The following is a 25,852-nucleotide window of genomic DNA, read 5'->3' on the forward strand; positions in this document are numbered from 1 at the left end:
TCATTCCAGTATCTTGTAACATGAATTAACACTTGAGATGAGAACAAAGGGTAATGCACAGAAAACGTTCCATGAGAAATCACATAGTTAGAAACCCTTTCACCAAATTACACTTGGTCACAACTGAAATGACCTATTACTATACGCCGATCAACTAAAATCCAATTATTTGGAAAACCCGATGGACCAGCATCTTTATCACATTAATTCAGACTGTGAACCAAAGGTCCAAGTGCAAGTGGGGCTGTGGCAGGAACCAGGGGCTCAGATTGTGGGTTTTCGGAATACCAAGTGTCAGGCTCTTGGGTACAAATATGCTCTGGCCCCAGAATACTTGTACGTTTCCTGCTCCACTTGAATTCACTGGGCTCAGTGGAAAGTTATGCTTGTAGTATGCAGGGGACAAAGAGTGAAATAAGGATTTGGGTATTAATGAATTACATTCAATAGTCCAGAAACTCTGGTAGTCCAAAGTCCCAAGGGTGCTGGATAATCAGAATATTACTTAGTGGCAAACAAGGAAACTCCAAGAATAGCACAAAGTAACCATCAGGTATACATGAAAAATGTTTTATTTTTTCATACAAGCACTAGCTGCTTTTTAAACGCAGAACTGTACAGATTCCTGACAAAGTATTTTCCAATACAATATCTTATGCACAGGTTAGAACAAAATACATGATGTACAACATTTTTTTGATTTCTTCTTTTTTTTCCTCAAAATTGTACAAGGTCTCTAAACAAAGCTCTCTTCCAAGAACAGTTATGTGTTCAGACTGCAAGCCTGATTCTGGATTACTGAGGTTCAGTCAGTGGTGTGGGGAGCACTTCCCCACCCTGGCACTGGGTGTATACTTCCTGGTTACTGCAGGTCCCTGTCCTCCAAGTATCTGTATTCGAATGTGAAGCCTTCCTTCTTTCTCTGGCCCCATTTCTCATAGTCAAAGTAAATGTATGTTCCCTGTGGGTCAGAAGGAAAGGCATGTCAGATACAAACAAATTTATAGCACCATTTTCAGATCAGTTCCTAAAATTATTTCCCTAATTTGCAACTGGAAGTACCACATTTAACATCTAATTCCTTTTCCATTTAAGAGTACTGATTATCCCCACCCACAAGCATAATTCCACCCAGTAACACCAAGGTTGGACTTTAGACAATGCAAGGCAGCCCAGTACTAGCTGATGCATTAAGTATATCAGATTCAATGCACACACACAAAAGCAATGGCCTGCACCTAATATATTACACTGTAGAAGCCACTAAAATCTACTTGAATCTCCTCTTTCCACTGTTATCTTCAGTGTGAAACTTCAAACTCTTCCCTACAGTCAGTGGCCACTTTATTAGTGACAAATGGTACATGGCCAAGTGGCTAAGGTGTTGATCTAATGATCTGAAGGTCGCTAGTTCGAGTCTTGGCTGAGGCCACGTGTGTGTCCTTGAGCAAGGCACTTAACAACACATTGCTCTGTGACGACACCAGTGCCAAGCTGTATGGGTCCTAATGCCCTTCCCTTGGACAACATCGGTGGTGTGGAGAGGGGAGACTTGCAGCTTAGGCTGCAAAAAAAAATTTGCCCAGGCTTGTTCCAAGGCGCAAATCCATGGTCTATCAAGACTAACGGAGGCCTACATTAGGGACACCTGCATTGTTAATGCAACTATCTCATCATGTGGCAGCAACTCAATGCATAAAAGCCTGTTAAAAAATTCATTTGTTCAGACCAAATACTAGTATGGTTAGATTAATGATTGTTGGTGCCAGAAACAGCTGACCTCCTGGGATTTTCATGCACAATGTTGTCTAGAGTTTATAGAGAATGCTATGTAAAACAAAAGCATCCAATGAGCAGCAGTTCTGCTGGCAAAAATCCCTTGTTAATGAGGTCAGATGAGAATGGCCAGAATGGTTCAAGCTAACAGGAAGTTGACAGAACTCAAAATACACGTTACAACTGTGGTGTGCAGAAGAGCATCACTGACAGCACGTCGAACCTTGAAGACCATGCCAGGTTCCACTCCTGTGCCTATTAAAGTGGCTACTGAGTGTATATTGCTAGAGACTGATAGTATGATGAGAGATGAGATGCTGCAAGTGTACGTTCCAACCCAAATGGTGAAAACAACTATGTGCAGTGGGAACAAGATATAAAAGGCGGGAGAGGATTGGATTAATACCAAATAGGCAATAGGTGCAGGAGTAGGCCATTCGGCCCTTCGAACCAGCACCGCCATTCAACGTGATCATGGTTGATCATCCACAATCAGTAACCCATTCATTCCTGCCTTCTCCCCATATCCCTTGACTCTGCCATCTTTCAGGGCTCTATCTAACTCTCTCTTGAAAGCATCCAGAGAATTGGCTTCCACTGCCTTCTGAGGCAGAGCATTCCATAGATCCACAACTCTGTTTTCCTCAACTCTGTTCTCAATGGCCTACCCCTTATTCTTAAACTGTGGCCTCTGGTTCTGGACTCCCCCAACATCAGGAACATGTTTCCTGCCTCTAGCATGTCCAATCCCTTAATAATCTTATATACTTCAATCAGAACTTCTCTCATCCTTCTAAATTCCAGTGTATACAAGCTCAGTCACTCCAATCTTTCAACATATGACAGAACCGCCATGTCGGGAATCAACCTCGTGAACCTACGCTGCACTCCCTCAACAGCAAGAATGTCCTTCCTCAAATTTGGAGACCAAAACTGAACACAATACTCCAGGTGTGGTCTCACCTGGGCCCTGTACAACTGCAGAAGGACCTCTTTGCTCCTATACTTAACTCCCCTTGTTATGAAGGCCAACATGCCATTAGCTTTCTTCACTGCCTACTGTATGAGCCTCAAATAGTTTACAGTATCAGGAAACTTTGCAGATAAAAATGTGGAGATGACATTGACTGGAAATTATGACAAGGGAACTTGACAAAAAGCAACTTCAGTCATACCACATTCCAACTGTATCTCAAAGGCTATGAGAGTACTCAACCCAGGAAGTACAAAACTTGCTGACTGGCTATTGTGGGCCAATTGCAGATGACACAACCTTAACCCCTTCAGCCAGAGCTCCATTCCCTCTGCCTATTCTTACAGCTAGCACCTACACTACTTCTCTGCTCACTATCTACAAATCTTTTCCTCCTGAGCATTTACCCAATTCACTTCTAAAAGTTAACATCCTACTTCCATGATCCTTTCAAACAGGATATTCCCGCAGCAACTCAATTCTCTTTTTAGAATCAGAATCAGGTTTAATACCACCGGCATATGTCGTGATATCTGTTGTTTTGTGGGAGCAGTACCTTATAATACACAATAGAAAACTAAATTACAAAATATAAATACTTAGTACAAAAAACAAGGGTAAAAAGCTGAGGTGATGTCCATTGCCCATTCAGAAATGTGATGACAGAGGGGAAGAAGCTGTTCCTGAAACGCTGGGTGTGTGTCTTCAGGCTCCTGTACCTCCTCCTCAAAGAAAAGTACTGGGTGATGGGGGAACTTAATGATATATGCCACCTTTTTGCAGCATCGCCTTCTGAAGGAGCCCTGGATGCTGAGGGCAATATTCCTGAAATGTCAGGTTCCTATACCTTCTCCTTGATAGTAGCAATGAGTAGAGGGCATGTCCTGGGTAATGCAGATCCTCAGCTGTCTCGAAGAATCTGCTCTTTGCAACTTTCCTGGCAGTGGAAACAATTTATATCTACTGTATCCAAAGCTCCCCATTTTAACCACCATTAAATCAACCCAACCTTATTTGCTCTAATGATTTCACCTTTCTGAACTTAAATTATGGACAAAAATACAAACTGCTGCAAAGCCAGCCAGTTTCCTTTACATTTGTCAACGGTCACAAGTGACAGAGTGCTCATAATTGATTGACTTGACTCCTGGCCCCCATTCCCTACACTCCCACTGAGTTCACTGGAGATGCTAATGTGGCATTGCGTAACATCTTTGAAAATAAGTGAACTGAAGGTGTGTTGGAAAATATGAAGCACATCCATTAGCACTAGAAGTCACAAAATTGGCAGATTGGAATTCTATTATACTTGATTGATTGCCCTGGACCGCTTCCAGGTGACCCAACCTACAAAGGATGAGAAATTAATTCATCAGTAGACTGAGAATGCTGATCAGATCCATCCGTACCTGTTCGTATTCATCTGTGATTGTTTTTGGCTCTTCGTGTCTCTGGAACCACATCATGTACTTGGTGTGGAACCTCCAGGACTGTTTCTTCAAAGCTTTAGCAGCCAAATACTGGGACTTGGTCCCCTGTTTAAAGGCAGAAAGATAATTGTAAGAAAGCAGAGCAAGAATAGTTCACAGAATCACAGAGTAAAAGCAGCTATCTGAGCCACCTGCTGTGTCAGCTCAGACTGCATTCTCCAATTACTTCTACACCCTCAAGCATCTCATTCACTTTATTATGCAATCTGTCTACTGTCCTTTCCAACAATGAAACTCTTAAAATAACCTTCTTCCTCCCTTCCCTTCCAGAAATCTGTTACCCATGAAGGGTCTCGGCCTGAAATATCGACTGTTTGTTCACTTTCATAGATGCCAAGTTCCTCCTGCATTTTGTGTGGTTAATCTGTTATCGAGTTACTATGCTGGCTTAAGTATTCAGCTTCATCCTACTTTGTCAAATGTGTTGTACCTTTGGAAACCTGCTGGATTTCCTTATAAACTAAGCGAAGGTGATCTCAGCTAATAAGCTTAGTCTCTGTTATTCTCATCTCCCCATCTTTTCTTAACTATTTCCTGCAAAGATGCTGAATCCTCCTGAATTGTATACTTCCTTGTCAAGGTATGAGGGCTTAACTGTCAGCAAGATTTTTTTTAAATCAGGAGACAATAGCCCAGTTATACTTCTTAAACAGAGAAGTTGAAGCTTGGATATCCCCCTTTCCTCCAACTCTCTAGGGTCCAGTGGCTCTTCAGTACTTTTAGACTGCACAACTGCCTCAGTACAAACCACAATCAGGTTTTAGTATCATCTGTATATGTCGTGAAACTTGCTGTTTTGCAGTAGCAGTACACAGAAATGCGTAGTAATAAAAATTACAATAAGTACTGTATACATAAAAAAAATTATAATGCAAAAAGGTAGTGAAAAACTGTATAAATCTCGATCCTTCAAAAGGTTCATTTTATTGTCGAAGTATGCATGTGCAATAGAGGATATTTGTCTTCTCCAGATAGCCATTAAATACAGAAGGACCATGGGAATTGAAAGACATCAACTCCCCCTCAACTGGCATAAAGACCAAAACTTGCAGACTTCAAAATCCCTCCACCCCCTCGCGCTCAGCAAAAACCATCCACCAAAATTATCTTCTACACATAAGAATCCCGATCCCCTCACTCACAGAAAAGAACAGCACCAAAGCCCCAAACTCACCCCCCACACACAAAAATTAACAGATCACCCATCTGCCAATTGTCCACAAGAAAGAAAACACCAAAAAACTGAAGGAAACCAATATATAGTCCAATAATCACATCAACCTCAGAATATGGGAGATGTTTTTTCACTGCATATGAAATATAAAAATATATGAAAAGGCCGTTTCTGAAAGCTCCAACCATTGAGGGGAACTCAATATCTGTTGCAAAAATGGAAAGTTTCCATGTACTGTACATCTGAGAATTTGTGTTTCCTAAATGCAGGAATGTAGCGCATTACACGCAGCATTAAAAGTGGCCAGTCACAGACCATGGAACTATTCTCTGTATAGCCAGTGCAGAGCTGTCACACACTACAAATTATTCCCCAGACCAGCTGGCTCACGTGACATGGTATGGTATATTCCCAACACATAGCCTGCAAGATATTTCTAGTCTATTGATGGGAAGGAAACATGTGATCAGAGCCCTTTAGTGCAAATGTAATGGGCCAAAAAGTTCCAGGTTTAAAAAGTTCCCCACTGCATGAGAAACTTCCATCCTAGCAGAAACCTCTGCACTAATCTTTACCTTGAAGAACCCATGAGCTGTGCCCAAGGGCATGTACAGAACATTATAGCATGTAGCATAACCGATGTTTGTGACACCTTTTCCCAAGTTACAGTACCCAGAGTTCAATATAGGGAACAAGAGACAAAGCAAACCATTCAAATACATTCTACCTGGCAGAGCATGGATGTCTAGAATGCTACTCACAGGCACAGCTGTGGGACACATACTTGACACACTTTCCAAGCCAGGAATGATGTTGTAGAGATAGAACCATTCTTTTATTAACCAGTTTTCTGTCCTCCCCTCAAAGGAAGTGATTTATTTTGTAAGTGCATGCCTCACACCTTAAAATCAAAGAATTGCACTTTAATTTGGAGCCCCACTCAAACAAATCGAATGATCCAATGCAAGGATACAAATATAGAGCAAAATTCTTGCAATGCCCACTACCCTTTGTGGATCATCTGAGCTCAAGGATGGGATTAGCTTAGATCTTAACTGGCATGAACGAGTTGGGCCAAGAGGCTTGTTTCTGTGTGGTGTAACTCTTTATAAACTTGTGAATACTCACCTCTAAGTAGTAGAAAATAAAGAAGAGTGTTTCAGTGGACAACCGTTGATAGAATTCCAGTGTGTCCGAATGGACAGGGGGTACCTGATGGTGATAAGGCGGTGTAGGACATGGATTACGAGGGAGGTAGTGTCTGTAGGGAAAAATTTAAAAAAAGAACATTTTCTTCAGAAACAATGTAACACCCAGGAATGGATTTACCAATGCTAACTTATGAAAATATTTAAAAAATACAGATTAGGACAATACCTTAAACATTCTAAGTTTAATAACATTATCAGAACACTGGGATCAAGGCCAAGGTGTATATTACTAGATTTAACAGGGAGGTACATATCCCTCTCTGCACCCAGCTCACGCCATTGTTATGTGCCCGTAGCAACACAAGAACAAACCATCCAGAAACCTGCCTTAGGAGCCCCTTGTCGGTCACTTTCTACATTAGGTCTGCAGTTGATCAGTGATCAAATACAGAACGTAGGAAGACGAAATGAATGACTATCAGCGTCTCCAAACTTAACAGCTGAAATCCCACAGCACGCAGACACCACCTTTATATAGTTGTAACATTTAACCACAGTTAAATACATGTCACCTGCCCCGTATCACAAACCATGACAACATGCTCAAGATACTGTCAGCCTCGGCCTGAAAAAATAAAATCTCATAACATTTCAGTTCAAGAAACTAAGTGATTTTCTGCCATAATACCATAGTCCTTGGACCATATTTGACTTGTTGGATTAATACTTCTAGGTCCACCCACCAGGAACATTAGAGCAGCTACCAAAACAGTATTCTCAGCTGGTGGACTATGGATTTACTTAAACAGAATACATTTCCAATATAAACCAAACATATGAAGCAGGTTTTCCAGTTACCTAAAGTTGTTCTACAGCTTTACCTTCAGTGATACCAGGAATATGTAACCTAGCTTCACTGGAAGCCATTAACAATCAAAGGAATCTGATTTCACTAATATGGTTGAGGTGAGAAATGTTAATCCACTCTCCAGATACTGCCTGATCTGCTGGGTAGTTCCAGCTACTTTATAAAGCCATTGCTGGTAAATGAACTGACCTACTGGGATCTACTTGCAAGATATAGCAAGTCTGAAACATCATTCATTGTTTCCACTCAAGATTCGTTATTGACATTCTGAAGGAGAGTGTCAATACAGGAGAAACACGGTAAAGGTATACAAGATATAAGAGGAATCGGTAAGAGTGGACAGCCAGCGCCTCTTCCCCAGGGCACCACTGCTCAATACAAGAGGACACGGCTTTAAGGGGTGTAAAGTTCAAGGTGGATAATAGAGGAAGGTTTTTCACTCAGAGAGTGGTTGGTGCGTGGAATGCACTGCCTGAGTCAGTGGTTGAGGTAGATGCATTAGCGAAATTTAAGAGACTATTAGACAGGTATATGGAGGAATTTAAGGTGGAGGGTTATATGGGAGGCAGGGTTTAAGGGTCGGCACAACATTGTGGGCCAAAGGGCCAGTACTGTGCTGTACTGTTCTATGTAAGTAACCGTTGAGTGCGTCTTTATATACATAAGACTGATTGTATAGACACAAGGTGACAGTAGACGTAGGAGTGTCTTAACATACTCCTACATCTGTGTTAATCTTTCAGTTTTCTCCCTGGTTTTATCGTCTATGAGTGGCCACTGACCGTATCCTCTCAGAGTCTGACGGGTGCGGCATGTGTAGCCACGCTGATTCCACCATGTGCAGCTGATATTCTTGGTCCTTGGAAAGATGTACTGGGCTGAGTGGGCACACACCCAGCATAGGCTGGAGATGAACCTCTGTTGTTTGTGGAACGTTAGATGTCATCGAATTGTTCTGTGATGATGGGGTGCTGAGGAGAACTGGGGGAAAGAAAAATATAAATTTTAACACACATTAAATAGAAACAGCTATATAACTTCATCCACCTCCTCGGGGTGACTTACAATTAATACAGGGATAACCGGAACCAGCTCTGCTGACTATGGATGGCCAGATCAACTCAAAATAATCATCTTTGAGTACAAAAGTTCAAACTTCAGTTATCAAAGCATATAAATCAGTGCTGAATGAACAAAGGTTATAACATGCTGCTAAACTATTAACTGAACGATAATGGACATTTAAAACTGATTTCCTACACAAAGCAGAGCTCATCTTAAAAGCTAGCCAACTCCAATCAGCATGCACCTGAAATGACCAATGGAAATGCAAGATAGAGGCTCAGTTGAATGTGAATTATATTCAGTCTGCCCTGAAATGGAGTCAAATTTGTAGGACGTGAATCACTGAACGCACAATGATTAAGAACCTCTTGCGTTGCAAATTTAAGTGTGCTATTTCTCAATTGTGGAATTTTCACAATATTTTAGGTGCTGGGTATTATTTATTATGTGGTTAGGATAAAACCTTGAGCAAAATAAATGTTGGGTATTTTCCAATGGAAAATGTATTTAAACACTTGCAAAAACAGAAGTGAAAATCTCCCCTCAAATGAGCCACTTGATCACTTTGTTGCCATGCCATTAGTCCTTTTGATTCTAGTTTCTTGTTGTTCGATACAGTATTGTGCAAAAGTCTTAGACACCCAGCTATATGTCTAAGACTTGTGCACAGTGTTGTATGCTCAGATAATTAAAGACCACTTTGATCGACAGTTCAGTGAGTTTAAGAAAAACTTTTCCTCTTTCAAATATAGATTAAAGCATCAGGAGGACTGCCCAGCAGAGAATGATCTAGGTATGGCCATAGAAACAGAAAACCTACAGCACAATACAGGCCCTTCGGCCCACAAAGCTGTGCCGAACATGTCCTTACCTTAGAAATTACCTAGGGTTACCCATAGCCCTCTATTTTTCTGAGCTCCGTGTACCTGTCCAGGAGTCTCTTAAAAGACCCTATCGTATCCGCCTCTACCACTGTTGCCGGCAGCCCATTCCACACACTCACCACTCTGCGTAAAAAAACTTACCCCTGACATCTCTGGCGTATAATAGGAATATACCAGTTAGGCCAGGCTGGCACACAGCTAATACTGCTCTCCTCGATTTTCTGTTGCTAATGAGATTTTAACCCAGAGAGTTCCTATCTATAGGGTTTTCTACTCTAAAACTTGGTCAACACTTTGCACAGGCTACAAAACATCACCGGGTTTCCTTCTCCCTGACCCCTGCTGAGGTACATCAAGTACATCTATATGCCAAGATAGATAACTGGACAGTTACTAGATGGAACTCTAGTCAGTTTTCACCTCTGTACCAGGCTGGGTGAAGAGGACAATTACCATACATCAAATCTGACCCTGGGAAGGGCCAGCTAACTTGTGGAAGCAACCTTTGCTAGCTTATCCTGGAAGGAAAGCTTCTAGTACCGATATTCAGATGAGATACAGTTGCAAGTACATTAAAATTTTTCAATCCCTTCCCAGCAATGTGTGTATGCAGGTACTTACCCCTCTCATTCAAATGCAAAGACTGGACTTGCTCTTCCAATCCTGCACTCACAGCTGCTCGTTCCGCCATACTTTTCAAAGAGCTCAGTGCCTCTGGAGCCTGCTGAACGTACAGAAATCAAATAATGTTAACACAAAGACAAAGACTTCTCAAATATTTACCCAGTACACAATGTATCATCTTAATGACTTTCTGCACACACCAAGAGCAATTTAAATAGAACTGATCAGATCTTTACTGAGGGACTATCATCAGCTAGGATTTCCCTGGGCTTTGAAATGTGCTCCCAGGGCCTTGTATGCCAGGTTGATGGCAATTGGTTTAATGTCTTTTTAAAGACATTGCCTGCAACAGCATACCAATAGCACATCAGCCTAGATTATATCCAAAAATCTGCAAATGAACTCGAATCTAAAACCTTCTGACTCAGGTGAAAGCGCTAACAAGTTGGTGACGATAGCTTTAATGAGCAAACAGCTCTAAAGCTAAAGAGCAAAGTATGACAATGACAGTGTACATTTTGCTGAGGTAATAGATTTCAAGAACTGTAATATAAGCATTCTCAGTAATTCTCACAATGAGCAGGTCAGAATATTGAAAACAAGAGTTGGGTGTAGTAGTAGGAAAGGGTTAAAAGATTCATATGCTCCAATTTTTTTTTTAAAAAAACTAACTTACCCCATGGAAAAAGATGGAAAAAAAACAAACCATTAGGAAGAATAACTCTTTTCTGCAAAAGGCTCGCTGATAGTCATTAGGAAATTCCTAGTCCAAATTCAGCGCAAACTGGAGTTTACCTTCAAACTGCTACCCTTTCTGCAGTACAGATTGTGACGTAAACAGCCAGAACATTCTAACCAACAGTTCTTAGCCTTTCAAACAAAATCTTATCAAATTTTATTTGAGTCCTCACAGATATAGTACAACTATAATGTTCTCTGCAGCAAACACTTAGCTAGGACACCATCTTATTGGCATGAGAAGTCTTCAGTAAACCAAGCCCAAGGTTCTGCACTCTGATTGGCACTATAGCAGATAAACCCGCTTTGGAAGTCCCTAAACAACTCTGAAAGCACAAAAGATATTGCAGATACTGTAAATCCAGAACAACACACACAAAATCCTGCAGGAATTCAGCAGATCAGGCAGCATCTATGGAAATAAATAGTCAACATTTCAGGCTGAGATCCTTCATCAGGACTGGAAGGTAGGGGGAAATATGCCAAAATAAGGTGGTGGGGAGGGTAACGGAGACAAGCTAGATAACAGGAGTTCCCAACCTTTTTTATGCCATGGACCAATATCATTAAGCAAGATTTCCCCAAGACAAGACTGCTTCTGTTGGATTTGAACAGAATTTATATTATGCTATACAAGTAAGCCAACTACAATGTAACAGGGACAATAACTTACAGAAAAATAATTTTTGCAGCAACAGTATTAAACAAACTGTTGTGCACTGAAATAACATTAAATTGTGAAAATATTGTGGGCTCGTTATGAGGCCAAAATCAATTATTTTCATGCATCTCCCAATATACTATTGCTATTACTGAACACAATTTTTTCCCTGGGCAAATTTCTATTGATTCCTAATATTAAATGAAAATTTTGTACATCAGTAGAAAGTTTATGAACCGAATTAAAATGACAAATATCCTAGGATATGCACCTTGTCAAAATTATACAATGAAGATTGTTGTCAATGATTGAAAAAGTGTACTTTTGTACATAGATCAAATTTCCTCTTTGACCAGGTCACTCAATAGCTTACAGTCATTATTACTGAATGACAAACATTACACTGTGAATGGATCCAAGATTCTTAGTATTCAAAAAAAACGATGCATGTCTGGTCAGCTACTGGGCATATTTCCAAAACTTTCAAAGAACTTAGTGACGGCATGCAATAAACTATTTTGTACATCAGCACACACTTGCAGTAGTGACCTCATAAAAGCTTCAGGTTTCATTCACTGGAATGGATCAAACAACACAAAAAAAAACTTGCTAATTGTACAAGATTAGCAGAATCAGTTGTGCTTAAGGTATGAGGCGCAAATAAAAAATATTAAAAATGTGATTTGTCAGAACTGCTTAAAATACATTCTTGATTGAATAATAGAAATTATTAAATGCAAGTTTTAAAAAATGCTTGTCAAAATTCCAAATCTGAGCAAACACAACAGTATTTACTGGGTCCAAGAAATCAATTATTTTTTATTTTCACCTGATTGAAACATCTCATATTTGGCTGAATGGACTTGGTGTTAACTACAAAGTGGGCTTGAAGATACAGTGTTAACAATTTAGTATTCAGACAAGAAAGGTATTTGCATTTTTGTTTTGACAGCCAATACAAGACCCAATACAACAAAAAAACAGGTTGGTGAACTGGGAGAGGTTACAAGTGTGGGCTGATGAAAAATGTGAACACAATACTGATAAATAGAAAAGGTTCTGTATAGACAGGAGATGGCGCAAGCAGCTGGTTCTACAAGACTGAACATGAAAACCCAGTGGAAAAAAAATCACCAGAGATCATGGGGGATTCTATGTCAGCCAATTAAATGTAATAACCATGTAAAATAAAAAGCATGTTAGAAACATAGAAAACCTACAGCACAATACAGGACCTTCAGCCCACAATTCTGTGCCAAACATGTACTTACTTTAGAAATTACCTCAGGTTACCCAGAGCAATTTATTTTTCTAAGCTCCACATACCTATCCAGGATCCTCTTAAAAGACCCTATCATATCCGCCTCCACCACTGTCACTGGCAGCACATTTCACACACTCACCACTCTCTGTGTAAAAAAACTTAACTCTGACATCTCCTCTGTACCTACTTTCAAGCACCTTAAAACTGCCCTTTCGTGCTAGCTACTTCAGCCCTGGGAAAAAGCCTCTGACTATCCACACAATCAATACCTCTCATCCTCCGTCACTCCAAGGAGAAAAGGCCAAGTTCACTCAACCTATTCTCATAAAGCATGCCCCCAATCCAACCAACATCCTTGTAAATCTCTTTTGCACCCTTTCTATGGCTTCCACATCCTTCCTGTAGTGAGTCAACCAGAACTGAGCACAGTACTCCAAGTGGGATCTGACCAGGTTCCTATATAGCTGTAACATTACCTCTCGGCTCAAGCTAATTTCCACGGCTGATGAAGGCCAATACACCGTATGCCTTCTTAACCACACAGTGAACCTGCGCAGCAGCTTTGTGTTCTGTGAACTCGGACCCCAAGATCCTGCTGATCCTCCACACTGTCAAGAGTCTCGCCTTTAAAACTATATTCTGCCATCATATTTGACCTACTAAAATGAACCACCTCACACTTACCTGGGTTGAACTCCATCTGTTATTTCTCAGCCCAGTTTTGCATCCTATCAATGTCCCACTGTAGCCTCTGACAGCCCTCCACACTATACACTACACCCCCAACCTTTGTGTCAGCAGCAAATTTACTAACCCATCCCTCCACTTCCTCATCCAGGTCATTTATAAAAATCACGAAGAGTAGGATTCCCAGAACAGATCCCTGAGGCACACCCCTGATCACCAACTCTCATGCAGAATATGACCCGCCTACTGTGTCTTCTGCATGCAAGCCAGTTCTGGATCCACAGAGCAATGTCCCCTTGGATCCTATGCCTCCTTACTTTCTCAATAAACCTTGCATGGGGTATTTTATCAAATGCCTTGCTGAAATCCATATACACTACATCTACTGCTCTACGTTCATCAATGTGTTTCATTACATCCTCAAAAAAATTAAATCAGGCTCGACCTGCATGACCTGCCTTTGACAAAGCCATACTCACTATTCCTAATCATATTATGCCTCTCCAAAAGCTGTCGATTTTCCTAATAGAACTATTCTGCCTACAGTTAGCTTCCACCCTGATGAAAATCTTCATAAATAAAAGCCCCAAATCAGGACTACATATTTAATTTCCCTCATTTCTTTGTACCATTGCTGCTCTTTGAGAATACAAAATATGTAACATAGACAGCATCATTAATCTGCTGGAGGAAGTCAGTGGGTTGAGTAACTTTCGTGACAGGAAAGAAACAACACAAAAAACACCGGAGGGACCCATGAGCTCAGGCATCATCAATGGAATGAAATGGTTGATGTTTCCTCTATCAGAACACCTTTAATCAGAACAGGGTCTCAGCCTGCAATGATTTATGTGCGCGTTTCTCTGGATTTCCAGCATGTGCAGAATCCTGTGTGTTGACGAAACTGTAGAGGTTTGGGGGCAAAACCCTGCATCAGGACTTAAAATTCCACCAATGCTGCTGGACACATTGAATTCCTCCAGCAGATTGTTGCTCCAGATTCCATCATCTGCAGTCTTGTGTCCCCATGTATTAAAATTTGATTAAAGTTTGATTTCTAGATGAAAAATAATAAATTGGACTGCTCTTCAACACATCAAAACATTAAGGAAATAAAAGCTAACTTGCATTTAAAGGTCTGAGTCAGTCAACTATCTCCTGGAGGATAAACTTTGGAGCAGGCTTCAAATCTGCTCAAGCACGCTGGATCTCGGCACATCCTTACCAGCCTGAAGGTGGCGCATCTGTGCAATAAATCTACTTTCTCTGTTCATTTTTATAATTTGGGACTATTTCTTCTCATCAGGAAAGTGTTGAAAATCCCTACCATAATGAAAGCAAGTTTTAGGTCTCAGAAAAAGATGACAAACTTAAATTTTATTAAATAACTTTTGAACTATTTAACAGAAAGTTGTAAACCCTGAATATCTAATGACATAGCAGTTAATGTTGCTGCCTCTACTCCAGAGTTTGATCCTGACCGAGGTTGTTCTCTATATGGAGTTTGCATTTCCTGAGTACTACTGTTTACTTTCACATCCCAAAGTCTTGCTAGCTGGTAGGTTCGTTGAGTATAAATTATCCACAGGGTAGGGAGAGCAAAGGGGAATCAGTCAGGGGTGCAATTGAGGCATGAGAGAAAAGAGGGAATGTGGAAAATGAGAATTCTACTCAAAACCCAGTTGAGTGTCCTCTTAGTTTATGCTCAATTCTTTTGACAAAAATTGTTTCAATTTATAGAGGCACACATCGCTCAAATGTTCACTCTAAGTTCCAAGGACATCACCTGAAATTTTAAAATGAAGGCCTGCGATTGATTTAAAATTGAGAATTACACTAAGAACATTGGGAAAGCAAGTGCAAAAAACGGAGGCATCTATGGGAAGGAATAAACTGTTGATATTTTTGATAGAGTTATACAAAATTATGAGGGGTATAGACAGGGTAAATACAAGCAGGCTTTTTCCACTGGGGTTAGGTGGGACTACAACCAGAAGTCATGGGTTAAGGGTGAAAGGTGAAATGTTTAAGGGGAAACTTCTTCACTCAAAGGGTGGTGAGAACTAGCTGTCAGCACAAGTGGTGGATGCAATTCCAATGTTTGAGAAAAGTTTGAATAGGTACATGGCTGAGAGACGTATGGGAAGTTGTGGCACGGCTGGCAGGTTGATGGGACTAGGCAGCTTAAATGGTTTGGCACGGACTTGATAGGCTAAAGGGCCTGTATCTGTACTGTAGTTTCCAATGACTATCTTGGGCAGAGACCCTTCATTAGGTCCTGAGAGACAAAAGTGCTGATGAAGGGGCTCGGCCTAAAATGTTGACTCTTTATTCCCCTCTACAGGTACTGCCTGACCAGCTAAGTTCCACGAGTATTTTGTGCGTGTTACTCTGGATTTCCAGCAGAATCTCTTGAGCTTATGAAAAGTGGAGGCACTGTACCACTTCATTGTTGCAAGTTGTTATGGCCGCTGTTGGAGAGAGCGATGCTTTCACAAAGCCCAAAATCACCCCAAAGGGTCCAAGTTTCAAACCCAGTTACACCAGTGAGACTAGCTACAAATTGCAGGATGGCACATAACAATGATAAAAATATGAACAGTGTGTCAAGTGTGGAAATGCAAGAGTTCAGTGAAATATTGTTGTGACTGCCACTTTTGTTATAAGATTAGCATTATTTGTCACATGTACATTGCAATATACAGTGAAATGTATCATCTATGTCAAATCAAATCAGCAAAGGTTGTGCTGAGCAAGTGTCATGCTTCTGACTCTCCAACTTTAACTGTATGTCTTTGTTATGTGGGAGGAACCTGGAGCAACCAGAAACCCACATGCTGACAGGAAGAATGTACAAACTTCTAACAGCAGCGGGTACAGCTGGCACTGTAAAACTGTTATGCTAATTGCTAAGCTATAGTCCTTGCATAAATACTTGCAAGAGATACTCTTCATGTCAATGTTGGACCTTTGATGCCCGTGTAAAGACGACCAAGCGTTTCCTTATTAGCATTCCAGTATGAAAGAGCACCAACTGCAGAGTTTATGGAAAGCAAAAGTGGGTCAAATGTAGAACAGCATCAGCTGTCCATTTTAACCATCTTAAACGTACCTTCAGTTCCTGGGAGACAAACGGCAAAGGCCCATTCATCATGGCTGGTGTTGGCTTAAGATCAGAAAAGTTGGAGGCTTGTGTGTTGACTTGACTGGCTGCAAGTACAGGGATAATGCTTGTGGTACTGGCTACAGATACGCTGACTGGTTCTTTCCTGCATGACAGAATTAAAGCAATCATTCACGAAAAAGATTAGAAGACCTAACAATAAGAAAATATTACATTAGCACCAATCGACATGAACGTCAAGTTATTTAACTTGGATGCCTCATGAACAGCTTTGTGGTCTGTTTACAGTGCATTGGTCAGATGGGCCAGAATTCAGCAGTAAATCTGACAGTAAGTGTACTTTTATAAACCTGCTCCTGGAATGCCAATAATGCAGCAAGGGCAGGACCATTCTTGACAAATTGGTAGTCTGCTACGGCACCGTGAAGACATCACATGCTCAAAACTACAGGCCCAAATGAATTACAAAAGAATTCCCTCATGAATTAATAAATTGTGTTTTTTAAACTAACAACCTGACAATCCACTGATTACAAAACATAAGTATAAATTCTGGAAATATGAAATATGGCTACTCAGACAGCTGATGCAGGAGGGAACAAAGTTTGTTTCTGATTAATGACACTCATCTGAGTTTTGAAGATGGATGATCTGAAATGTAACTTAACAGATGATGCCTGACCTAGTAAGCAACCCCAATATCTTCAGTTTTTATTTTATTACAAGCAGCTGAACACATTAAAACCAATTGTAACCCAACCGCCCAGCATCCTCTTTGACTTTCTACCATCAGGCAGGAGACTCCAATGCATAAAAACAAGAACAATCAGGACAGGAAACAGTTTCTTCCCTCAGGCCATTAGGCTTCCGAACTTTCTGCCAAATTGCATTTGAAGTGTCACTGGTTAATCTGTTCTGTACCATACAACGTTTAATTTATGCACTTTAGTTTCTTTATTTATGTGTGATTCACCTGCAGATTTTGTTCTTACTTTCATACGTTATTGTGCATCATGTGTACTACAGTGCTCTACATCCTGGTCCGGAGAAATGCTGTCTCACTTCTATATACATTATATAGTACACATGTTACATAATTATATGGTTATATACATGTATACAGTGAAGTGACAATAAATTTGACTTGATTTGAACTTTGCAACCTTTTCAAGTCAACTATTATCATGATTTCGACCATAACTGCTGGTACAGTGCATAGTAAAAATGAGACAACGTTTTTCCATGGACCATGGTGTTACATCACACAGTACAAAAAACTAGACTGAACTACGTAATTTAAAAAAAAACCCAGAAAGCTAGACTACAGACCTACACTGAACTGCATAAAGTGCACAAAAATAGTGCAGGCATTACAATAAACAGAACAGTAGGGCAAGGTGTCAGTCCAGGCTCTGGGTATTGAGGAGTCTGATAGCTTGGGGGAAGAAACTGTTACATAGTCTGGTTGTGAGAGCCCAAATGCTTCCGAGCCTTTTCCCAGATGGCAGGAGGGAGAAGAGATTGTATGAGGGGTACATCCTAACCCAACAACCCCAAAGCAGAGAACTGAACAGCGTGGGCCACCAAGAATCAAATTATTAAGAATTCTCTTTGATTATTTTAATAAGTACCGGCATAAATGGGCAAGGCTACAACATTGGGAGGATTAACGAATCAGTCAGTTGTTCAATGTGCCACTACTGTTTCCTGCAGTACCAGGGAAGAGTGTAACAGACTGGACTTGTGCTCAGATACTCACACATTATTCTGGATGGGTGTTGTGCCACTTGGCTGACTGTTTGTACTAGAGGGAAGACTGTAGCTATTTTGATGTTCCACACTGTTCTCAGCAACAACAGCACTATAACCTGTAAAACATAACGCAGCTTATGTGGAAGTGCCCAGAATTAACTGTAGTGAAATTAGATAGGCTCAGTAGTAATATCTGGGGCTCTACAAAAATCCAAAAAGGAAGTTACCATAATTACTTGGGACGGTTTTTTTTTTGAATGGGAAAACACCCATCTATGCGAACTTTGTTTCTTATGAATGCTAATGAATTGCATTTGAGAAACAGGAGTAGAGCATTCGTAAACAGAGTATGACAGCGCAGTAAAGGCTCTTTAGCGCACAATGTTGTACCAAACCTATAACCTACCCTAAGAATAACCTAACCTTTCCTCCTATACAATTACCTATTTTACTTTCATCCATGTGCCCAGCTAAAAGTTTCTTAAATGCCCCTAACACATCTGCTCAACCACCAGCCTTGGCAGTGCACCACACAATGTAAAAAAAGCCTTACCTATTACATTCACCCTATAATTTCCTCCAATCACCTTAAAATTACTCTCCCTTGTATTATCTACTTCCACCAGAAAAGCCTCTGGCTTCCCACTCGATCTATGCCTCTTACCATCTTGTTCACCTTAAGCAAACCACCTCGCATCCTCCTTCAATCTTTCATGGCTGGTCCACAGGACAATCATGGTTAATCCCTTACATTCACACAATTTTCTTGCACTATCTCCATTTAGAGATCCATCGACCTCTATCTGGAGTGTACAACTGAGTCTTTATAGCAGTCTTCAGAACAGAACTTCACAGATTTATCTCCGACTGGGTGAAGTCTCTTCTCATCTTTTCTGACAATGTGATCCCTGGTTCCTTACACTCCCAGCCAGAGAAATCATCAACCTTGTATCTGTCCCATTTAAACCTGGTTTCATTAGCACTCTATAGTTACTCAAATTCTCATTCAGAAGGAAAAACATACGATGTGCTTAATTGCTTGCTGTGTCTGCACATTAAGTTTCTGTGACTCAAATACAAGGACAACCAGATCCCTCTGAACATCTTTCAATCTCCTCCCATTTGAAAGAAAATACTCACCTTTGAAAATGGAGCCTCAGTTTCTACATTACTCCCCATCTTCTAAGTCCTCATCCATTCATCTACATTCCCAAATCACCTTTACCTCTTCTTCATCATCTAGCTTTATATCATATCTTTCATTATCTCATTTTAAAATGTTTGCACATAACCACTTTTCAAAGTACAGTTATTACAGCATTGTGGCAACATGATGTCACTGAACATAGAATGGTCCCATAAACAATAATAACAAAAATAATCTGTTTTAGAAATGTTTGAACTTGCAATCATCTGCCTCAGAGGTGAATGCACTACCACCGAGCTTATATGCATTTTATTCAGTAAAACTGGGCAGTGGGTTTCAGATATTTAGCACACACTCAAAGCAAGGAACATCATGGGTCAGATACAGTGTAAATCTCCCACCACGAGTTTTACCTTGAGTGGAGGACAAGGCTCATTATTGAAGCATAGTGATGGATGTTCACTCTGCATCTAACCCATCTGTCTCAATTGCAATTATTCCAAAATCATTTGACATGGGTCTAAATTCAGCTTTTGGATTAATGGGAAAGGCACTGCACCATTTTGTCCCCACCAAATTTGCACCAATAATCCTCAGGAGTATACTTGCCAAGGCAGAACAAGTGCAGAGCAAGTGGACAGTATTACATACTTGCAGTCCCATTTTGCTGCTTGCTGGTGGGAATGGGCACCGCATTGGCAGGTCTTGACTGGAATGAGCTGGTGGTGTTGATTGTGGTGGTTCCTGCTGCCACAGCAGCTGCATAGGCAGAAACTGAGTTCGTCCCTTGCGTCCTGGAAAATAGGTACGAGAAAATCTTCAATGACACCCATTTCCTCAAATCACTGAACCAATCTGAACAAGAGCATCACAACATGCTTCGTCCTGAGATTGATCCAGGCTGCTGGCCCATCAACCTACTCTGCCCATTCCAATTCCTGTTAACTTAGACCACCCTCTTTAAGAAACAAATCTTTAGTCCATCAATGTTTTTCAAATCTGTCGATCAGATAACTTGCAGCTTTAATCCATTATCTCGGGTCAGCAGCAATGCTCATCTAAGCCTAACTGAATCCCAATGGTAAAGTGTTCTACCAACTCTCAACTTCAGTTTTTGCAGGGTTTTACAGTCCAGTATGAAGTAATTCTCCCATAACCACATCAAGAGTCCGCTTTTAAGCTGGGCTTTCTTGTTCTGATTGAAAATACGTTTTACTTATAACTCAGTTTTGATGCTGAGGAATTATCCTTACATTACCACCCAAATATATTGTTTTGAATGCACATAAATCCAATCTCTGGAACCATCATATTAAAGCAGAAACACACTCACACAAAATGCTGGAGAAACTCAGCAAGTCAGGCAGCATCTATGGACAGGGATAAAGAGCCAATGCTTCAGTCTGAAACCATTTATCAGGACGAAGACACCTCGGCCCAAAATGTTTGCTCTTTATTCTTCTCCATAGATTCTGCCTGTTCTGCTGAGCTCCTCCAGCATTTTGTGTCTGTACCCTGGATTTCCAGCATCCGTACAATCTCATGTTTTTGTAGACTAAAGCACCAATCTTTAGGTTTTAGAATGGTACAAAAATACTGAAATATTATCACCATCCCAAATAGTTATCTCTTGTACACATTAAAATACCTCAAAGCCATTTTGGTATCTTTCCCAATAGTCCCATGAATTGTTTTAGGGAATGATAAATGCAAAACCCTTCATACAAGGACAGCTACACCAACACCATCAGCTCAGAAAGAGAGGGTACCAAAGCAGAGTTCAAACATTTTCAAAGGAAATCATTGTCAATTAAGCCTCATAATTCCATAAACCACAGTGAGTTTCCATTTGCCTTTTCTAAGGCAAAAGGGAATTTAACCATTCCCAAAAGGAGCTAGTAATGAAGTACATTTACATTTCCTTTTCTCCCAATATTTGGCCTCACATACAGGTGGACAGGCTGGCAAAAACTCTGCAAATGCAGCTCAGTAACCATCAAAATAAAAGCCAACCTGAATCTGGAGAAAGTAAGCAGGCATTCCTCGACACTTCCTAACCTTGTCATTGTGACTATCTCTGCATCTTCGGTCTAGATATACCATAACACAGGCTTGAACCACACTAAGAACAACTGAATTTTATACTTATTTTTCTCTGGAAGTAGACAGATTACATTTCAAATTTTAAAAAAAGGCAGTGAGAAAAAAATGGGGGGAAAAGAGTGCCCTTAGTTTGGAGCTTCCAAAGGGACTATTGGATTTTGGTTAATTGGACCATCGGTTAATCAGGCAGCTGCTTATTTGGGACAACTCTTAAAGAACAAAAAAACAAATCAAGAATATTGCTTGGATTCCCTTTGTTTATTTGTGTATCTACGCCACTTAAACGGGGCAGGAGACTAGCCAAACAGGTTCTAAATTAGCATCAGTCATGTGCACTTGTGAGGCTATTAAGACACTGCACTGCTTAAAGAGAACCATTAAAATAGCATCAGGTGCATTTTCAAAAAAGTGATTTTTTTTTAACTGATAGTTGGCAAGAAATAAGCAACTAGACAATTCTGAATTTTTTTGCACACTTTAGTTTCAAACATTCGGGCTTGTAGATGACAGAAATAGGCAGGAGTGAAAATGAAACAATTTCACTAACAAGTTAGGAAACTACAATGAATTTGAATATATTTATCGTCAACCATCTTGAATGTTACAATGAAAATTTGGAGGATGCATTGTATGAAGGCAGTCCATTAACTGTACAAGGTGTCTGTGTTGAGTTTGTTCATTGCGTATGCTGACTGAATTCCTATGTGATATTGCATTAGTAACTAATGCAGTTTTATAGTACTGTGGTACCAATGGTAGTATTGTAATTTGTTCTGTATTTAATTTAAATACGTAATGTGCTACTCAGTTTTCTTTTTTTATACCTTAACTACTTCCATTAAACCTTGGCTAATTGGGACAGCCACTTAATTGGGACAAAATGTACTGGTCCTGATGTGTCCCAGTTAATCGGTATCCACTGCAATCCCGTTACAACTAAAACAGCTGAAATCTGCAGACAGGTACACTGTAGTAACACTTTTAGATTAATTCAAACAGCTAGGGATTTCAGAACCTGCAGACCCATGAATCCAGACCACCATGGAGCAACTGAAGCAGCTGAAAGTTCAGGACATGTCTGCATTATCTCAGGAAATATGGCTGCCAGAAGGGAGAGGGTAAGGAGGTGACTGCAGGTGAAACTGAAATGTTGGGTCATTAGCCCCTCTCTTCCCCCCCCCCCCCCCACCTCCCTACCATCCTCTTTGCCAACATATTCTCTGGAAAATAAAACTGAAGACTTCAGAGCAAGACTACAATACCAGACAGACATAGGGACTGCTGTGGACTCTGCTTCAGAGACATGTCTCATCCCTAGGACTCCACTCCAGTCGTAAGGATTCATCATCCACTGCACGGACCAGACAGTGGCATCAGATAAAGAGAGGTGGCAGCATTTGATTCATGAGTAACCCTCTGTGCTGCATAGATGTAGCAGCTCACAATCCTGCTCCCCCAACCTTGAAGATCTGGTTGTCAAGTGATACATATATTATCTTCCGAGGGAGTTCTCCATGGTAGCAGTGTACATTTCACCCTGACAAACATTCAACTGGCACCAAAGAAGCCGAGAGGCATGGTTATTTGTCACAAGACAGCACACCCTGATGCCTTCATAATCAAGGGGAACTTCAACCAGACTAGCCTGAAGAAATATGACACTATCACCAACATCTGACACATTATCACTTCAGTACTAAACCTGCAGAATCAGAGAAGTTTCAACACAACAACTGTTTCAACATCAAAGATGCTTTGACAAGTCCGATCACCTGGCCATACTTCTACTTCTGGCACAGACTGAGAACTTTACCACCAATGAGGTTAGTGAAGGTATAGTCAAAGGAGGCAGAAGACTGTTAACAAGACTGCTTTGTAGATTGGACCATATTCAGGAATGCATCTTCAGATCCAAATGAACATGCAACACCTGCTGACTTCATCAGTACCTGAGTAAATGGTTGCCTGTTTTTAAGAACACAAGAGTTTTCCCAAACAAGAAACCATGAATGAGCCAGGCTGCTGAGGGCTATATCTGTAGGATTCAAGACTGGTGATCCAGAGTCACACAAGTAGTCCAGATTCAACCCACAAAAAGACATCATGAGAGTAAAAAGGTCATTCTGGGTGAAGCTAGAGATGCAATTGGGTGCATGACAGATGTGGCAGGGTTTAATGCATTTACTTCTTATAAGGCAAAACTCAATAGCATAAATGGTAGCAAAGCTGCACTTCCTTTATGCATGTTTTGAAAGAGAGAATAATACTACACTGGTGCAAATCCCCATAGCATCTGTCAACCCCATGAACAGCAAATGTCAGGCCATTTAGTCGACAGGGTACCAGAAATCTGTGCCTACCAACTGGCTGGAGTGTCCAAGAACATCTTCAACCTCTCATTACTGCAGTTGGAGGTTTCTACCTGCTTCGAACAGGCAGTGATCATACCAATATCTAAGAAGAGCAGGGTGAGCTGCCTCAAAGACTATCACTTGATAGCACTTACACTTGCTGTAATGAAGTGCTTCAAGAGGTTGGTCAATTAAAATCTACTCCTGCCTGAGCAACGACCTGGACCTGCTGCACTTTGCCTACCACAACTAGTCTATGGCAGACAATCTCACTGGCTCTCCACTTGGCTCTGGGGCACCTAAACAATAGCAAACCATACGTCAGATGGCTGTTCATTGATTCAATTCAATCATCCGCTCAGTACTAAACAACAAACTTCAAAATTGGGCCTCGGTACCTCCCTTTGCAACTGGATGTTAGGAGAGCACAGTCAATGTGGACCAGTAATAACATCTAACATTCAACACAGTGAACCTCACGGAGGCATTCTTAGCCTGCTATTCTACACTCATGACTGTATTGCTAAGCATAGCTGAAACAGCATCTACGCATTTGCTGAAGACACTAAGGATGTTGGCAGAATCTGAAATGGCAACAGGGTGGTGTAAGGACTGTCTGGTTGAGTGGTGTCACAACAACATCAGAAAGACCAAGGAATTAATTATAGATTCCAGGAAGGGGAAGTCAGAAGAACACACACCCATCCTCATCAAGGGGTCAGCAGTGGAAAGGGTGAACAGCTTCAAGTTCCTGTGCAGCAACGTATCAGCTGATTTATGCTGGGCCCCAATTACTGATGCAATCACAAAAACACAACAGTAATAGTTCTACTTCCTTAAGAGTGTGAGATTTTACCAAAAGACCCCATAAATTTCTACAGATGTACAGCAGAGAACACTAACTGGATGCATCACTGCCTGGTATGGAGACTCCAATGCAAAGGATTAGAAAAAGCTCAGCAAGCTCCATCAGGGGCACAGCCGTCTGCATAACTGAGGACATCTTCAAGAGGTGGTGCCTTAAGGCAGTAGCATCACTATCCTCTCGCCCTCTTCTTGTTATCACCATCGAAGAGCTGGTACAGGAGCCTGAAGGCCCACATTCAATGTTTCAGGAACAGCTTCTTACCCTTTGCCATCAGATTTCTAAATGGTCAATGAATCCATGAACACTACCTCGTTATTCCTCTTTTGCATCTTTTATTTTTAAAAACATAGTTATTTTTGTCATGCACTGTACTGCTGCCACAAAAAAAACCCCACAACATTTCAGTGATAATAAACCGGATTCTGAAATTGTCCATTAATTGGACAAGGAAATCAGTAGCAGCTCATTTATCATCCATCCCTAAATCCCCTGAAATCAGGTGGCAGTTAGTTGTGTGTAGTGGCAATTCTACAGACACAAACAGATCAGAAAAATAACATAACAGATTTCTTTCTCAGCAGAACATTAATAGTTGGTCCTTGAGCCAGGGGAACTCAATAAGCGACGGTGTAGATTGTAACACTGAAACAGCGAGCTGTTGGTCTCCCCTCTCACTAGTGTGGGAGAGATCTCACTCCTGCAACAGTGAGAAGAGGAGAGAGAGTCTGTCTGAGCTGTTGAAGTGATGGGATGGACAGCTTTTGATGGACTCTAAATCATGGTTTCTGGGGGCTTTCCTATTGCTTTCATGGTGGGTGCTGGGAGGTTGTTGCTTTTGCTGAAGTGGAGGGAGGGAGGGGGCTTTGTGTTCTAATGTTTTCTGTCATTTATTCATTGGGATTTTTCTGTCTCATGGATGTCTGCAAAAAGTAATAATTTAGGTTGTATATTCCATACATTCTCTGATATTTAATTGAACCATGAAACTACTGAATACACTAGATGGCTTTAAGCACATTAACACTTTTTTGATTATTATTAGAGTATACATAGACCAGAAGACATGGGAGCAGAATTAAGTGATTTGCCCCATTGAGTCTGCTCTGCCATTCAATCATGGCTGATCCTTTTCTCCCCTCCTCAGCCTCGCTT

At 40.8% G+C, this 25,852-nt stretch overlaps 1 protein-coding gene across 4 annotated transcripts in view; it reads right to left on the reverse strand.

Moving 5' to 3' along the window:
- Positions 1-723: 723 nt before the first annotated feature.
- LOC132382983 (CCR4-NOT transcription complex subunit 3-like) overlaps positions 724-25,852 on the reverse strand; it is a 147,777-nt gene continuing 122,648 nt past the window's right edge. For 3 of the 4 annotated variants that reach the window (XM_059953634.1, XM_059953633.1, XM_059953630.1), the window contains exons 13-20: positions 20,030-20,172; positions 18,239-18,347; positions 16,468-16,624; positions 10,003-10,105; positions 8,215-8,413; positions 6,542-6,674; positions 4,159-4,284; positions 724-961 (exon numbers count right to left, since the gene is read on the reverse strand). In XM_059953634.1, the coding sequence (XP_059809617.1) occupies positions 863-961; positions 4,159-4,284; positions 6,542-6,674; positions 8,215-8,413; positions 10,003-10,105; positions 16,468-16,624; positions 18,239-18,347; positions 20,030-20,172 (1,069 nt within the window). In that variant the 3' untranslated portion in view covers positions 724-862. The remainder of the gene's footprint in view (positions 962-4,158; positions 4,285-6,541; positions 6,675-8,214; positions 8,414-10,002; positions 10,106-16,467; positions 16,625-18,238; positions 18,348-20,029; positions 20,173-25,852) is intronic. The other variant, XM_059953632.1, reaches the window with a different exon arrangement.

The sequence above is a fragment of the Hypanus sabinus genome, chromosome 29 (genome assembly GCF_030144855.1).
Source record: "Hypanus sabinus isolate sHypSab1 chromosome 29, sHypSab1.hap1, whole genome shotgun sequence".
In the NCBI taxonomy this organism is placed as follows: domain Eukaryota; kingdom Metazoa; phylum Chordata; class Chondrichthyes; order Myliobatiformes; family Dasyatidae; genus Hypanus; species Hypanus sabinus.